This window comes from Stenella coeruleoalba (assembly GCF_951394435.1).
Source record: "Stenella coeruleoalba genome assembly, chromosome: 5".
Lineage (NCBI taxonomy): Eukaryota > Metazoa > Chordata > Mammalia > Artiodactyla > Delphinidae > Stenella > Stenella coeruleoalba.
Window position 1 is genome coordinate 47,607,162 of NC_137150.1, and position 17,531 is coordinate 47,624,692.

At 37.9% G+C, this 17,531-nt stretch overlaps 1 protein-coding gene across 39 annotated transcripts in view; it reads left to right on the forward strand.

The window, feature by feature from the left end:
* LOC307187328 (uncharacterized protein) overlaps window positions 1–17,531 on the forward strand; it is a 666,419-nt gene that overhangs the window by 498,809 nt on the left and 150,079 nt on the right. For 32 of the 39 annotated variants that reach the window (XM_079923227.1, XM_079923220.1, XM_079923230.1 and 29 more), the window contains 2 exons: window positions 9,696–9,830; window positions 13,509–13,571. The exons of 1 other annotated variant lie outside the window; for it this stretch is intronic. Coding sequence is in view for 14 of the 38 variants with exons in the window: in XM_079923250.1 (XP_079779376.1) it covers window positions 9,696–9,830; window positions 13,509–13,571 (198 nt within the window). In the remaining 24 variants the exon portion in view is untranslated. Of the gene's footprint in view, window positions 1–1,463; window positions 1,593–5,837; window positions 5,967–9,695; window positions 9,831–13,508; window positions 13,573–17,531 lie in introns of those variants that run through there. 6 more of the 39 variants (XM_079923247.1, XM_079923239.1, XM_079923246.1 and 3 more) reach the window with 6 other exon arrangements.

The window sequence follows — 17,531 nt, forward strand, 5'->3', positions numbered from 1 at the left end:
TTCCCACGGAGTAGATCTTCTAGCCCAATGTCCTTATTGGTCTATAACGAAAACATCTACTTGGATGTTTTAGGAATTTCTCCAAGTAGTTACAATGAAACAATTAAAAAATTACCACATATTAATCTTAACAGCACATTTTAGAACTCCATTTCTTTTGAAGAGATTTCATATTGACTGTCTCATTTGTTATTGTGAGACTATCCAGTGGAAAGAGAAGATAGGAGTATTTTCATATGATAAATGAATGGACTATATATTATATGGAAGGGAAGATTCATGACTTCTTCCAAATCATCCAGCTATGTTTTAGCGCATGTTTGTTTTAAACTTTTCTTCTCCAGGATAATTGCTCTGTTTGATGTTAATGAAGTATTTAGCAAATCCCTGTGCACCGTGATATCATATTCTTTTAGTGGGGGACTACCAGATGATAGTGTTGGTATGCCAATATTGATGCCTTGCTATAACCCAGATACTGTGCAAGCTATTTAAACTTGCCTAGCTTCATTTTCCAGGTATATTTATATATATATATTTTATATATTTTAAAATATATATTTATATATTTTTTAAAATGTGCCATCTATAGTTGCTGTAAGAATTCAGACTTACTACGTGTAAATTAACAATGCAGGTCTCAACCAGTATTTGTTGCCGGTTTCTTTCTCTCTTACTCCTTTTGTTTTTGTCTTTCCTTTCCATGGTAACCTCGAGCTTGAAAGCAAAGAAAAGAAGCCAAGTTTCCATATTAGCAGCATCTGGAAAGGGTGGGTGGGTAGATGGCAGAGGTGATATAAATGTAGTTTTACAATATTTAGCCAATTATGATAAAATGTCAATTTAAATGGTTACTAACCTTATCTCAACAGCTCTATTTACTCAAGTTAAGCTTAAAGTCATAGACATTTCCCCCACTTTATTTATTTTTAATGGAATACTAAGCACTTCCCCCCAAAACAACAAACCAAAGAAAACAGTTCTTTTCTTGACTTTGTCAATCTTTGTGCAGAATACCTTGGAACCCTCAAGACAGTCTTAGTTGCCTTCATTTCCAGTTAAAAATCCATGGCTTTTTTTCCTACATTTTCTTCCCATTTTTCAAAATAGAAGATGCAGTTTGTTTCTCACTAAGGTTAGTAACATATATAGAGCAAAAATGTTTAAGTAGTTCTGAAAATGTGAAGGCTAGAGTTTAAGGAACAAGGTAAATTTTGCATGTAAAACTTGTTAGCAGTTCTTCAGTCAGCATCATTTTAACTAGCTGTATCAGTAATTCCCCCAGCAATGATGATGCCATCCAAACTAGGAACAGGCCAGAGACTCTTCCTGAGTCTGCAAGTTACAGAGATTTTAATTACTGAGAATACATTCTAATAGAAAGACAAGCTTTTATTCTCTAACCATTTGTATCACAATGAGTATATTACACTGTATATCCACCTTCTCCATTTTCTTCATAGCTCGTTCCCCAGAGACCAGTGGGAAAGAGTATGACGGCATCTGTGATTGTCAGAACGTAGGCACGTGTGATCCTCTGAGCTGGCAGTGCGAGTGCCCCTCATGGGTTCATGGGTAAACCTGTGAAGACGGTAGGAATGGCTGGTCATATGAGACAGCTCTTTAAGTTCTTGATGTTTCTAATAGGAAATAAACAAAATGAAAGCTGCATCTCTACTTTTCAAGGTGGTCTTTTCTTTTTTTTTTAATATGGTTTTTATTCTTCAATTTGTTAATATGGTGTATCACATTGATTGATTTGCGTATATTGAAGAATCCTTGCATCCCTGGGATAAATCCCACTTGATCATGGTGTATGATCCTTTTAATGTGTTGTTGGATTCTGTTTGCTAGTATTTGGTTGAGGATTTTTGCATCTATATTCATCAGTGATATTGGTCTGTAATTTACTTTTTTGGAGTATCTTTGTCTGGTTTTGGTATCAGGGTGATGGTGGCCTCATAGAATGAGTTCGGGAGTGTTCCTTCCTCTGCAATTATTTGGAAGAGTTTGAGAAGGGTAGGTGTTATCTCTTCTCTAAATGTTTGATAGAATTTACCTGTGAAGCCATCTGGTCCTGGACGTTTGTTGGAAGACTTTTAATCACAGTTTCAATTTCGTTACTTGTGATTGGTCTGTTCATATTTTCTATTTCTTCCTGTTTCAGTCTTGGAAGGTTATACCTTTCTAAAAATTTGTCCATTTCTTCCAGGTTGTCCATTTTATTGGCATAGAGTTGCTTGTAGTAGTCTCTTAAGATGCTTTGTATTTCTGCGGTGTCTGTTGTAACTTCTCCTTTTACATCTCTAATTTTATGGATTTGAGTCCTCTCCCTCTTTTTCTTGATAAGTCTGGCTAATGGGTTATCAATTTTGTTTATCCTCTCAAAGAACCAGCTTTTAGTTGTATTGATCTTTGCTATTGTTTTCTTTGTTTCTATTTCATTTATTTCTCCTCTGATCTTTATGATTTCTTTCCTTCTGCTAACTTTGGGTTTTGTTTGTTCTTCTTTCTCTAGTTCCTTTAGGTGTAAGGTTAGATTGTTTATTTGAGATTTTTCTTGTCTCTTGAGGTAGGCTTGTATTGCTATAAACTTCCCTCTTAGAACTGCTTTTGCTGCATCCCATACGTTTTCGGTCATCGTGTTTTCATTGTCATTTGTTTCTAGGTATTTTTTGATTTCCTCTTTGATTTCTTCAGTGATCTCTTGGTTATTTAGTAACATATTGTTTAGCCTCCATGTGTTTGTGTTTTTAATGTTTTTTTCCCTGTAATTGATTTTTAATCTCATAGTGTTGTGGTCGGAAAAGATACTTGATATGATTTCAATTTTCTTAAATTTACTGAGGCTTGATTTGTGACCCGAGATGTGATCTATCCTGGAGAATGTTCTGTGTGCACTTGAGAAGAAAGTGTAATCTGCTGTTTTTGGATGTAATGTCCTATAAATATCAATTAAATCTACCTGGTCTATTGTGTCATTTAAAGCTTGTGTTTCCTTATTAATTTTCTGTCTGGATGATCTGTCCATTGGTGTAAGTGAGGTGTTAAAGTCCCCCACTATTATTGTGTCACCGTCGATTTCCTCTTTTATAGCTGTTAGCAGTTGCCTTATATATTGAGGTGCTCCTATGTTGGGTGCATATATATTTATAATTGTTATATCTTCTTGGATCAATCCCTTGGTCATTAGGTAGTGTCCTTCCTTGTCTCTTGTAACATTCTTTATTTTAAAGTCTATTTTATCGGATATGAGTATTGCTACTACAGCTTTCTTTTGATTTCCATTTGCATGGAATATCTTTTTCCATCCCCTCACTTTCAGTCTGTATGTGTCCCTAGGTCTGAAGTGGGTCTCCTGTAGACAGCATATATAAGAGTCTTGTTTTTGTATCTATTCAGCAAGCCTGTGTCTTTTGGTTGGAGCATTTAATCCATCACGTTGAAGGTAATTATCGATATGTATGTGCCTATAACCATTTTCTTAATTTTCGGGGGTTTGTTTTTGTAGGTCCTTTTCTTCTCTTGTGTTTCCCACTTAGAGAAGTTCCTTTATCATTTGTTGTAGAGCTGGTTTGGTGGTGCTGAATTCTCTTAGCTTTTGCTTGTCTGTAAAGTTTTGATTTCTCCATTGAATCTGAATGAGATCCTTGCTGGATAGAGTAATCTTGGTTGCAGGTTCTTTCCTTTCATCACTTTAAGCATATCATGCCACTCTCTTCTGGCTTGTAGCGTTTCTGCTGAGAAATCAGCTGTTAACCTTATGGGAGTTCCCTTGAATGTTATTTGTCGTTTTTCCCTTGCTGCTTTCCATAATTTTTCTTTGTCTTTAATTTTTGCCAGTTTGATTACTATGTGTCTCGGCATGTTTCTCCTTGGGTTTATCCTGTATGAGACTCGCTACGCTTCCTAGACTTGGGTGGCTATTTTCTTTCCCATGTTAGGGAAGTTTTTGACTATAAGTTCTTCAAATATTTTCTCGGGTACTTTCTCTCTCTCTTCTCCTTCTGGAACCCCTACAATACAAATGTTGTTGCATTTAATGTTGTCCCAGAGGTCTCTTAGGCTGTCTTCATTTCTTTTCATTCTTTTTTCTTTATTCTGTTCTGCAGCAGTGAATTCCACCATTCTGTCTTCCAGGTCACTTATCCATTCTTCTGCCTCAGTTATTCTGCTATTGATTCCTTCTAGTGTATTTTTCATTTCAGTTATTGTATTGTTCATCTCTGTTTGTTTGTTCTTTAATTCATCTAGGTGTTTGTTCTTTAATTCTTCTAGGTCTTTGGTAAACATTTCTTGCATTTTCTCGATCTTTGCCTCCATTCTTTTTCCGAGATCCTGGATCATCTTCACTATCATTATTCTGAATTCTTTTTCTGGAAGGTTGCCTATCTCCACTTTATTTAGTTGTTTTTCTGGGGTTTTATCTTGTTCCTTCATCTGGTACATAGCCTTCTGCCTTTTCATCTTGTCTATCTTTCTGTGAATGTAGTTTTTGTTCCACAGGCTGCAGGATTGTAGTTCTTCTTCAAGGTGGTTTTTCTAAATAAGTAAAGGGCTGTGTCTATATATACAAGAGCACAATTGCTTTGACTGATGAATGTGTAACAGAAAAAAATAACTGATACTTAAATCACCAACTGTGATCTAAGCAGGATGAATCCGATACAGAGAAAGCCTTTCTCATTTGCTGAGCAAATGTGGAGTTCGTGTGCAGAGGTTTACACATAGGGCCTGAGTGAATTGATTTGCTCTGCATAATAAAAGAATGAAGAAAATGAATCTCTTTGGGCAAATCATGGAGGAAGTGAGATAAAAATCAGAGAAGAAAAGGAGAGGAGAGAAAGAGGAAAAGAGAGGATAAATGATGGTTGAGAAACTCACAAAATACCAATCCAATGAGTGCTGCCTGTGGATTTTTCATGGAAATCAGTCAGGAGACCACATTTTCTACATGGGTGGATAAAACACAAAAAAGAAACTGCTTGTACTGTCCCAGGAGTTGAAGGCAGAGAGTCGATGAAGATATAAGTCTTCAGGGATTGCCAGAAATCATGGGGAGTTTATTAGGTTCTCACAGGTCGTGAAACTGGGGAGATGGAAACCAAGTTTAGTTTGCTCTCAAAGTGGTGCAGGAAGACACCTCTAGTTGTTTATCCCCCGAACGATATTCATTCATTTATTCAAAAAATATATATTAAGTGCTTGCAAGGCACTGTGCCAGGTTTTATGATATGGTAACAAAACAAAAATAAAAAAGCTCCTGGTCCTTCTTCGTGGAACTTACAGTCCTGTTCAAAGCAGACATCGGTTACAAATGTTAGTAGGTATTTCAAATTAAATATTAATGTGTGCTTGGAAGTCAGACCATGAGAACCATACAGACTGTGTGAGCCAGGGAACAACTTCTAGAGAAGTGACCCTTAAGCAGAAGCCTGCAAAAGGAGGAGACATGAGACAGGGGAAGAGAGAGTGAGCCATGTGTTGCCCAGCTCTGAAGTGGGAAAGAGTGAGGTACATTAGAGGCACCTAAGGAAGGCCAGCTGGTGGAGCAAAAGTCAATGAGATATTAGTGCAACATGAGGTCAGCCAGTGCAGGGACTCATCAGTCTTGTTACGTTTGGAGTTTTTAACCCAACAGCAATGGCAAGTCATTGCAGAATTTTTTGGCATGGATATAAAATCACAGGGTTGGTTTTTAAAAGAGCTCTCTAGCCTTGGTCCAATCAGATTGGAAATGTCTTACCTTTTGCAAGCTCCTTATCTTATGTAACAACCGCTCTAGTGAGGTTTGCATGTGGGTTAATATTCACTTCCTTTGTCTTTCTACCCTTTAGGATGCCCAAAAGGATTCTTTGGGAAGAGTTGCAAAAGGAAATGTAACTGTGCCAACAATGGCCATTGCCACAGGGTGTATGGTGCCTGTATGTGTGAGCCAGGGCGCTATGGGAGGTTTTGTCACCTGAGTAAGTCACAGGCACGAAATTTCCTCTCTGTGTGTAAGCAAGGAAGCTCAGAAAAATACTGAAAATACTTTAGTGTCAACTTAAAGGAAGACACCCAACATAAGAGCTGTGAGCTTAAGTTTTATTCAGAGTCTTGCTGAAGACTAGAGCCTAGGAGACAGCACCTCAGTTTGCTCTGAGGAAACTGCTCCAAAGAGGTAGGGGAGAAGCCAGTTTATTTATATATATTTCTATCCTCCCATACACATCTCATTTAATTTTAGGGTTGACTTAACTGACACCACACCTGTTATATGATATTATACATTATCCTTTACTTACGTAAAATAAAATGCCTTATATATTATTAAAGAGAAAGTGCAGTAATATGAAATAGCCCATACATTTTTAAAATGTTATTGCCAAGTTATGTAAATCTGCATCTCTGTAAATGACATTTTAAGGTAATTAAAAAAAATAAACACTCTTTCTATTAATATATATATATATATATATATATATATATATATATATACACACATGTTGGTAAAAGAATCTGGGTTCATTGAAATTTTTGCAGAAATATGCACCTAACCATCTAAGGGCCTGTTTATCCAAAGCACAGAGTGCCTCATCCTGTTTTTCATCCTGGATTCCCCTCAGGGTACACTATTCGTGCAGTGGGTTAGGACTTAACCCTTGTAGAACTGGGTGGTAAGCAGCACATCTCTGTTCTTCTTTGTTCATATTAGACAAAAGAAAAGAGTAAAACATATAACATATTTTATATGGTCATATCATATGTATATATATATATATATATATATATATATATGAGAATGACAGTTTATGCTCTAATCTTTATTTAGCCTCCTTACATTATAGAATCTATATTTTGATGAATAAAAGAAAAATATTTCTGGAGTCTTTCCTTTTTATTTCCTAGTTAGGTTTACCTTGATTATTGAGAGAGGGTTGTTAATATTGGACATTCCACACTTTGTGAAAGTTGAATATCGAAGGCCCAGTACAGGTGTCTTTTATTTCTGGGTTCTAGTGCAAAACAATATCATTCCCTAAAATGTCTAAAACGTATTATTCATTTTGCATTTTGGCCAGCAATCACATTCTGCAAAGATGTGAGAAAACACAATCACTAATAAATGTTTCAGCTCACTGGTAACTTTTAAGTTGTCTCCCAATGGGACAGCTCTGGACACCTACCGACCATCCCATCTTGAAGCTGTGAGCAAGTACCAGTGAGCCTCAAACAGTCTGTACCTCGCTCCCCCACCTATTCCATATGCCTGCCTCTGAAAATCCTTCCTGAGTGAACCTCAGTAATACTATGACCCTTTTTTAATAAGAGACCTTCTAGAGTCTCATATTGTATTTTTAGTTGAATGTCCACGGACCTTACCTACTTAAGAAAAGGCATGCTCCTTAAAAACAGAGAGTAAATTGTGCATTCTCCAATAACAGAGCCAGTGAAGGCATCACAGAAAACTGAGCCTGAGTCATGAGGAAAGGCTTGGACAAGCAAAGGGAAGAGAAGGGGAGAAGACATGGGTAAATGAGAAAATGGAGATGCCAATGGTATGTTCCAGAGCATCAGATACTTCCTGGAACATGCCAAGGGAAGAAAACTCACCTAGAAACAAAGATAGCATGACTTCTGTTATTGTTCCTCTAGGGTAACAAGACACTCCCCATTTTTTAGTAATAACTTTTGAATATTTTGTAAGCTAATACCAGATGTTTTGGCAAAAACATTTAAGTCATAATTTATCTGCTCAAAAATTTAAAAAGCAGATGGTGGTGGTGGCAGTGGCGGTTAGCATTTGGAATGTGACCCTCTTTAGAAAATCATACATATTCCAGTTCTTCAGGACTCTTATTGCTCAGACTTGAGGCTTCATTTATTAATGCCACTTGCCTGGCCCTAAGAAGCTTGAACTTGCAACCCTATATTAGTTTTCTAGAGCTGTCGCAATGAAGTACCACAAATTGAGTGCCTTAAACAACAGAAACGCATTGCCTCACAGTTCTGGAGGCTGGTAGTCTGGGATCAAGGTGTTGGCAGATCCTGCTCCCTCTGCAGGTGCTAGGGAAGGATCTGTTCCAGCCTCTTCCCTAGCTTCCTATAGTTCTTTGGCTTGTGACAGCAGAACTCCAACATTCTCATGGCATTCTCCCTGTGTGAGTGCCTCTGTGTCCGAATCTCTCCTATTTATAAGGATACCAGTCATATTGGATTATAAGCCCATCCCACTTCAGTATGACCACATCTTAAGTGATTACATCAGCAAAGACACGATTTCCAAATGAGGTCACATTCTGAGGTACTGGAGGTAAGTACTTCAACATATGCATTTTGGAGGATACATTTCAATGCATAGCAAATCCTGAGAAGACACTGGATTGCTAAAAAATGTTACTTCTTCCACTTTTTCTTTTTTTTGTAAATATATTTCTCCAGTTCTATGTTCTTAATGTACCCAACTGTCACATTTAAGTATTCCATGGTGTCCAAGTTGTCCCCTGAACCACTGTTCTACAAGCTGAACCAGAAAGAGTAAGAAGGGCATGGAAGCCAGTCTAAGGAGGTGAGTGCTCTAGAATGAGCACGAGGTCCACATCAAGGAAGACAATAGCTCTGAGAGACCCTGGGGGCTTGGTGGGTCTGGGAAAGGTCTCAACACTGAGAAGATGCAGGAAGGATGATGGAGGTATCATATAATTTATCATCCAAATAGGATACTATTAACAGTGAAAAGGAGCCCTGTTAATAATTCTGTTCTGCTTTAAGGGGTAACTCTGTCCCTGGCAACTGAGACAAAGACCACCCTCCATGGCGGCATGGTAACCACCACTTCAAATTAGCTCTGCTAATAATAGCAAATATTAGCAGATGCTAATAATTTCCATCCATCAGAGAGTCAAGTGGTTTATTTTTGTTCTCTCCAAGCAGCTGTCCACAGCAAAGCCTATATAGGTATATAATATAATTATTTTGATCCTGGAGGGCACTTGAAGGATCTTTTATTTGAGTCCTGTAGACACTTGTAATGAGGGAGCAAAAATTGTCAGAGTTATATTTTGGAAAGGGAATTGAATTACTATAACTCCTCAAAGAGAGAACTAAGATACGGTATGTTTTCCTGAATGCAAAGGTGAGACTTTCTCAAATTAGAATTCCTGTGCTGACTAGCATCCCTAAAACTCAAAGTCATGGGGAAAATAGTGAAGGAAAGGCGAGCACCATTTGCCAAAGATGTGGCCAAGATAATGCTGCCATCAGGATGAAAGTTTCGTGTCATCTACACGATGTAAAATTATTTCGGATTACCGTATAATGAAAGGGAATGAAAACAATGGCAAGCTTTCCCATCAATGCTTGTCCATCATCGCCATGCTGCGGCAGGATGAATACAGGGCCTGGCAGGCCTTAGCAGTCCTTGGAGAATATTAAATACAGGCACCAATGGAGCGCATTGAGAAGCAATTTCTCTCCCGGAAGCCCTAAAGCCTTTTAAGTAGTTCAGGCTTCACTGTTCACATCCAGTTGCCAAAAAGCAAATGAATTGCCTGATTTGAAAGACATTTGTTTCCCTAATTTTTTGGCAGTCAGGATGATCCCCTTGTTTTACCCATAATCAGGCCCCACAGAACTACATGACTGTGTACTAACAATGTGAAAGAAACAAAGCATGGTTTTCAGGTGACCGGGTTGCCTCAATCTGCTTGCAGACGGTCCCAAGGGAGCCTGTGGAGCTGGCTGTTCTTCAGAATGTCAGTGTGTGGAGGAGAACACCCTGGAATGCAGTGCCAAAAATGGCAGTTGCACCTGCAAATCTGGTTACCAAGGCAACAGATGACAGAAAGGTACTATCTGACTATAAATTTTCTTTCTTCTCTAATAACAATGCTCAGCTTTTGTTTAGCACCATACGATCGTTAATTCGTTAATCCACCAGAGTCCTCAGGAGAGCAGTAAACTTTATTAATCCCCTATTTGCAGGTGAGGAAACTGAGACATGGGGCAATAAAGTCATTTAACCTTGTTTTCTTAGCCTCTGATGTTAGCTGTCCCCTTGCTGACTTGAGCAAGGGAAGAAAGATCACATTGCAGAGAATCTTATCCTAAGGAGATGAGAGCTGGCCAATCACTTCTTTGAGCTTAGCTAATCAAGTAAGGGCTGCTAGCTTCCAGAGTTAAAGAATCATTTTCTTTATATCTAAAGATAGACTATTCAAATAAATACAAGAGAAACCACAGAAAATTTTTGGAAAATTTAAATATGGCTATCAGTGTGGTCCTTTCTCAAATTTCTAAACAATTTCTTTATAAATCTGTAAAAGTTTATGTGCAGCATAATTCCAATGATAAGTAACATGTATAGATATATATGTGTGTGTAGGTGCATATAAAATTTGGAAAAAGGTATTCCAAGATGTTAGTAATGGCTCTCTCTGGTTCACGGACTCACGGAATGCTTCTCCCAATGCATCTACATGGCTCTCTCGTTTTCTCAAAAACTTGTATTTTACCTTTTCACTGAATCTTGTCAGTACAAACCTACTTAAAATTGCAACTTGCCAAGTCTCCTTGAACTTTTGCATTTTTCCAAAGTGCTTACCATATACTCTCATTATTATTATTATGCCTAATATTTATTGCCTGCCCTTCCTCCTAGAAGCTAAGCTCCAACAAGGGGAGGATAGCTATTCAGTTTTTTCACCAAAGTATCCCCAAACTCCCAAAACAATCAGGACATATAGAAGTTACTCAATAAGTATTTTATTAAATGAATATATAAATGTGAATCATCAATTTTTATTCTTTATTCATTTTTCTCATACATTCTGAATTGAGTACATGTTACTGTATTATTTAGGGGAAATTATCACAGCATTTTTTTTTCTCTTCAATACACAGCAGAACTGAACATATAACAAATACAATTATCATAACCAATGGCAAGTGAACTTTTTGCCTTTGAAGTGATCCAAAGTGATCTTGTTTAAAATCAGGAGAGAGAGACTTCCCTGGCAGTATAGTGGTTAGGACTCCATGCTTCCACTGCAGGGGGTGCAGGTTCAATCCCAAGTTGGGGAACTAAGATCCCACATGTCAATAAATAAATAGGTAAATTAAATCAGGGGGAGATAATAGGGTTGTAAGGAAGCTGTCATACTGTTGGGTCCACTTACAAAGGCAGGGACTGGGGTGGTAGGTTGTCCTTGGCTCTCGTGTATTACATGTTCCTCCATGCATTGTCATCTTCAAAGGGTCTGCATGGCTTGTTCAAGCTGACTGAAAGGGAGTAAGGGTCTTCCAGGTTGCCTGTGGCTGTGGAACTGGCTATGGAACTAGAGTATGTGAACAGCAATGTTCATCAAGATTTTGTAGAGATTAGGGCTATATATGTAGCTGGATTGTGACTTTCTAGGCAATGGGGAAGAGAAGTTGGGGAAACAGAGGCTGACATTACACGAATGCCTTTAATAGGGTATGAGTGTGGGTCCCATTCCAATATCTAAGCCTCCTTCTGCTTCAACTGGTTTTTAAACCTCGAGTCAGCCCCTTATTCATTCGCCCCCTAGAGAAGTCGTGCCCTAGAAGTCAACACATGGGAGACAATACCATATACACACACCTGGGTAAATTTAATTTACTCTGATAACATTTTCTCCAAGCAACTGCTGAATATACTATATTGGAAAATGCTTCTGAGATTCCCACTGTGAAGGAAAATGAGTTGAAAGTATATGTAAATCAGCAAACTAGAGGTCACCATCATCTCAGGAAAACATATTATTTTTCAGTCAGATAACTTTGTCCAATTCTGATATTTTTGTGTAACCACAAAATGAAATTATGACTCAGACTGGAGCGGGTGAACGGGATCGCCATGATTGGCAGCTGAAATCAAGGCTAAAAATGCTTTCTAAGTGTCGTTGCATGATGAAAATCAGGCCTGTTGTTCTTCTTTCTGTTTTTTAAAAGAGTGAACTAGCCCAAGTGCTCCTAGAGCCAGACGTATCTTTAAAAATCTTGACTCCAGACCTGTGTCTAGATTGCAGATGAATAGTTAATTAAAGACTGCAAATTGTTTCAATGGCACTAATGAACAGTGCTCTCCACAATCAGCACCAGGCCTTGTTTAGCCCATCGGGGATGACTTTTAAGAGCGGAAGAGCTGGTTTCTATACTAATCTGTGAAATAGCAAAAAAGGGAGAGAGAGAGAGAGAGAGAGAAAAAAAAAAAAAGGTGTCTTTGCCTTGTTTTGATTAATTTGTTGCCTGGGGTATTTTGGACCCCAGCCGCAGGCAGACCTGAATGTAGAGGACTCTGGCCCAGCAAGCCTCTTGAGTCCATCTAAGGAGGCTTGTTCAACCTTTGTGTCACCATAAAAAGGACAGATTTTTGTTACAGTAGTTTCACACTGATGGCCTTGAAATTTTGAACACCAGTGGGTCTCTAAGAGTGGGTTAATTGACTTGAAAAGTGCTGAGTACTTAGTACTGCAACATAAGCTGGGTGTAGTGGCTGAGAGCAACAGTTTCACAAGTCGGATCTGGATTCGAATACTGACTTTGCTACTTATTAGCTGTGTGACCCAGAATAAGTCACTTAGCTCCTCCAAGCCTCAGTTTCTTATATAAATGGAGATAAAGTTGCTTATGTCGTATAGTGACTTTTATGGATATGTGAGCTAATTTATGTAAAGTGCTTGTCACAGAGGAAGTGATCAACAGACAGTAGCCAGGAATTGTATGAACATCCCAGAAAATTTAATAATTCTGTTATTCAAAGATTCTGCTTAGGACAAGAAGATACTTAACAGCCCAATGTGGTTTGATGTAACTTTCTGTAATTGTCACATGTTTAGGAAAGTTTCACTGTTTTCCCTGTGTTGAAAGCATGCTTTCCTCCAGGTTTCTAATTCCAGTGATTTCAATGGAGGCTGAAACCTCAGTGGTCCCTGTAGCATCAGCCATCCTTTTCTAGTTCAAAGGGCATCCAGTGAAGCAGCACAGTTCCTGTTTCTCCACCTTATACATTGCCCGCTCTTATAAAACACACAAATTACAAACCTCTTGGGTGATTATTCTGGCTTATGAAATAAGCAAAGACTGGGAGAACAGGATTCAGGTAAACATTTGGGGACAGCTTCCCAAGCACTACACCTCCCAAGCTTCCTTTACAAATTACATCTCATTTCAGATTTTGTGTGTGCAACTGCCTCCAAAGATATGTATCGAAATTGCTTCCATTGTTACATCTGCAAAACCACATTTTCAGCAAAAAGCCAACCTCTGTATCTGTGTTTCCAAAGTGACAAGATATGGCATCGTGCTGATTTCTTCAGGGAATAGTTTTGAAAGTGCTATAAATCCTTAGAGGCTACTCTGTTTCTTTCTTTGCAACTCATACACACTCACCCGCACACACACACACACACTTTTCCAACTCACTTAGGCAACAGCAGAAATCTGGGACCACCTTGAGATTTATTACAAGTCTTAGCTCCTTTCTTTCTCTCTCATTTTATAAGCCTGCCCTAACGGCCTCTGGGGACCAGATCATCCGTTCTCCTGTGGACCCTGTGAGAATGAAGGTCAGTGCAACAAAAAAACTGGAAACTTTGAGTGTCTTCCCGGTTACACGGGAAAAACCTGTACCATACGAAAGTCATTAACTAGACAAGATGACCAACAAAGTTATTAAAATTGTTAGCTTTATAAATGCTTTTTAAAAACTGCTCTATGAGCTATGATCGAAGAGTATATGTTTAAATTACCTATTGTATAACAAACATCCCAATACTTGGTAACAAATCCTGTCAACAACAATTTATTATTTTTTTGATTCTGTGGATTGATAAGATAGTTCTCCTTCTGCTCTCACCTGGAATCACTAGTGGCTGCTTCTAGCAAGTAGATTAGCTGGGAACTGGGCTTGACTAGGCTTCTTAATCAGGGGAATCTGGCCTTTTCTATACATAGCACTTCCACAAGGTTAGCTTGGGCTTCCTCATTGCATGGCAGTCTCAAGACAGCAATCCAAGAAAGAGCATCCCAAAAGTGGGAAAGCAGAAGGTACAATGCATCAAAAAGCCTACCTTCAGAAGCCACACATAGTTACTTCTGCCACATGCTATTGGTTAAGTCATAAGGACATACAGATTCAAGGGGAGGAGAAAGAGATTCTACCTCCTGATGGATGAGAGGAGTAGCAAAATCTCGTGGCAAAAGACCTGCAAGCTGGGAGATATTGTTGCAGCCATCTTTGGAACCAATCTATCATAACATTACTATTTAAAGTTATACTGAAAGGCACTTTAAGAATCTGCTAGACTGTATTTATCATTCTTGTCAGAGAGAGAGCAGATTATAGACTGATAAAAAGTGATTAGTTAAACTCAATCTGCTTCAAAGAGCCAGTAGAACTACTTCCTTGCTATCTCTTTTTCTGCTTGTGATTCTTACCCTGACTGTATTGCATTCTCTACTCCATCCACGTTGAAACAGGGTAACCTGAGAACTTGAGGACAGCTGTGGGCTGGATGGTAATGATGGTATTTTTCCATTACTATTTCAAATGTGTCTGATAAAGGTTAGCAAAACTCTATTGTTTGGATTGTCTATGATGTTATGAGGTGCGAACAGTGATCTGAATTAGCTTCCAGTGCTTAGAACTTTCTATAAACCAACAAGCAAATAAAACCAGAAACTTAAACATAAATATAAAAAGTAACACCAGGATAGTATTTAGCACTTAGCCAATCATCTGATCATTTGGGAAAATGCATTACTGCTCCTAAGGATAACCCTCAAGCAAGAGTGATAGGACAAGGTCGTTGCCTGATGATTTTTCTGGATATAACTAGATCAGTGTATACTTTAGGACTGTCATTCTGGCACTGTTGACAGGCCTTTCAACAGTATAAAAGTTTGCTGGTGCAGCAATTGGCTATCCCTAACCTACTGTTTGCTTTAAAAAAAAAAGCTTAAAGGTAAGAATTTACATATTCAAAAGGTAGTTACTTGCTATTTCCACAGCGAAGTGACATTTTCTCTTGTCTAACTCAACTTTAATGGAATAATTATTAAGCAGATAGTGATATATCTGTTCCAATTGTCAGGTGATATAAATACACTATTTAGAAACAAGTGGAGAGATAAACTACTCATTCTTTAAAACATTAATTTTAATAGTTATGTTACAACTCTTCCATTCTAAGATTTCAAAACCCAGGAGAATATATCATGATAATCCTGAGTGATTTGGGGTGACAATTCTAATTTTATTGTCAGTCTGATACATGAGATAATGTATTGGCTTGGATAGGCAAAAATATGCCCCATCTTCTAGTACCGTTCAACTTTAGTGTTATATGCTATCATCTGATTTCACAAACAAAGGTACAAACACAAATTATATAATCATCATAATAGGATATTTAGGAAAATAAATGGAACCAAAGGATAGGACTCATTAAAAATTCTTCATGTATACTCCACAAGGAATGTGTGTGCTATTTAAAAAGGGGCTTATGTTTGAAGGAAAGTATACAACAGTTTTCTAAATACCCTGTAAATGGTGCTTACGGAATTTTAAAACTTATTTATTCTGCATAATGAACTTAAAAATACTTATAGGCTATACAAAGTATATGTTTTAGAAAGCAGGAGAGATGAAAAAGCTATTTCTAAAGATATTGGCTTTATATAAATTCCAATTTTTGGAAGTTATAAATACAAATACTTGGGCAAAATAATTCTTTTTTAAAAAGGGTTTTATTTCACTGTGTGAAAACTCTCTGGATTATGGTAGATTGTATTTTTTTCTTTCTGCTTCCTAGACAGTATCGGGGCTGGGGGCAGCTGTGGCTGCATGGGCACTCATACCCTTGCTGAGAATGTATCGTCTCTGAGAAAGTTTAGCCTCATATATCAGGCCTTTCACCAAATCATCTCAGAAGTGATCCCAACTTTTTCTTGATCCCAGAATTGTTTATAATAGTCAAAGTACAAAATAAAAATACCCTGAATATCCACCAGAAGGAGAAAGAGTAAACAAATCATTATAACACATCAGTGGACTATTCTGAGGCCATTAAGATTCATGTTTTGGAAGAATGTGTAATGTCAGGAGAATTGACATTAAATTGACATTAAAAGTTGTATATAGAGAATGCTCCAAATTTGTAAAAACCTGTATGCATGTATGTATGTGGAAAATTGTAGTAGAAAGGACAGCAGTTGTTAACAGTGGCCATATCTAGACAGCGGGACTATTAGTGAGTATTTTTCTCCTTTTTACATTCCTGTCGTTCCCATATGTACTACTTTACTATTTTTCCCCTTTACAAGGGAAAAAATACATCATCTTCAGACCAATCAGTTACTAAATATCTAAGTAAGATAGCTGTCTATTCCTAAAGTATTGTCTGGTGATCTTAACTGTTCCCATACAGTGAAGATGTTTTTTCTTCAGTCTAATTGATCTTGTTGCTCTTTTAATTTCAGACTGTTTTCTCCTGTTTCAGATGAGGTGGATATTGAGCATAGCTTGGCAGCACTACTAAAATGCTTTAAAAACAAGTGATAAATGAAAGAACATAGTAATGTTTCCTCTGGACACTTCATTTCCCTTTTTCCAGAAATCTTATTTTCTATCCCTCAGTCATTGTTATTACTTCTCTGAATTCTGCCATGTTTTTATGAGTGTTTACAAAATAGCCCCCTTCACTATTGAAGGAGAGAAAACTAGAGAGAATAGGGGAGAAGACGTTGGAAGGGAGATACCAATTCCAAATACAACTTTGCTTTAAACATTACATGATCAAACATCATGAAATGATGAATCATCATGAGGTGATGATGGTCAAACATCATCAAACGTCATGAAAACCCTAATGAACACAAGTGTGAACCTTCTGTAGATAAAAGCTTGTAAATGTTTAACAACTTATTCTCTGAAATAAAAACCCTGGTTTGTATAATTTGACGATTTCCCCTGCGATACTCCCACAGGGGAAATTTCAAGCAACCAATGTGGTGTCAACTGGCACACAAAATTCCTGAAAATTTAACAGGTTGCAGTTTAACCATTGGCTTTCCAAGCTGGTAGTAACAGCTCCAGTGTACCACTGGCTGGCAAATAATTGTATTCTGAACGCTCTTAGGAATCTGAATGATTTCTTAACACTTACTTTCTCTTTTGAAATTAAGAGTTGATAACTTTGCAGGTGTTGATTTTACTTTCCGGTTTCTAAACAGGTGACTAATTTGACCTTTTGGGTTGAATTAAATTAGCCAACAAATCAAAAAACAGAAATTTCCCTCTCAGACTAGTCTATTTTATTTTTGAAAGAAAAATCAATTGTTCAGCTTAATTGATTCAGGAGTCAAAAAATAGGGACTTCCCTGGTGGTCCAGTGGTTAGGAATCAGTCTTGCAATGCAGGGGACACTGGTTCGACCCTTGGTGGTGGAGCTGGGATCCCACATGCCACGGGGCAGCTAAGCCTGGCACCGCAACGGGAGAGCCGGCGTGCCCCAGCTGTGGAGCCC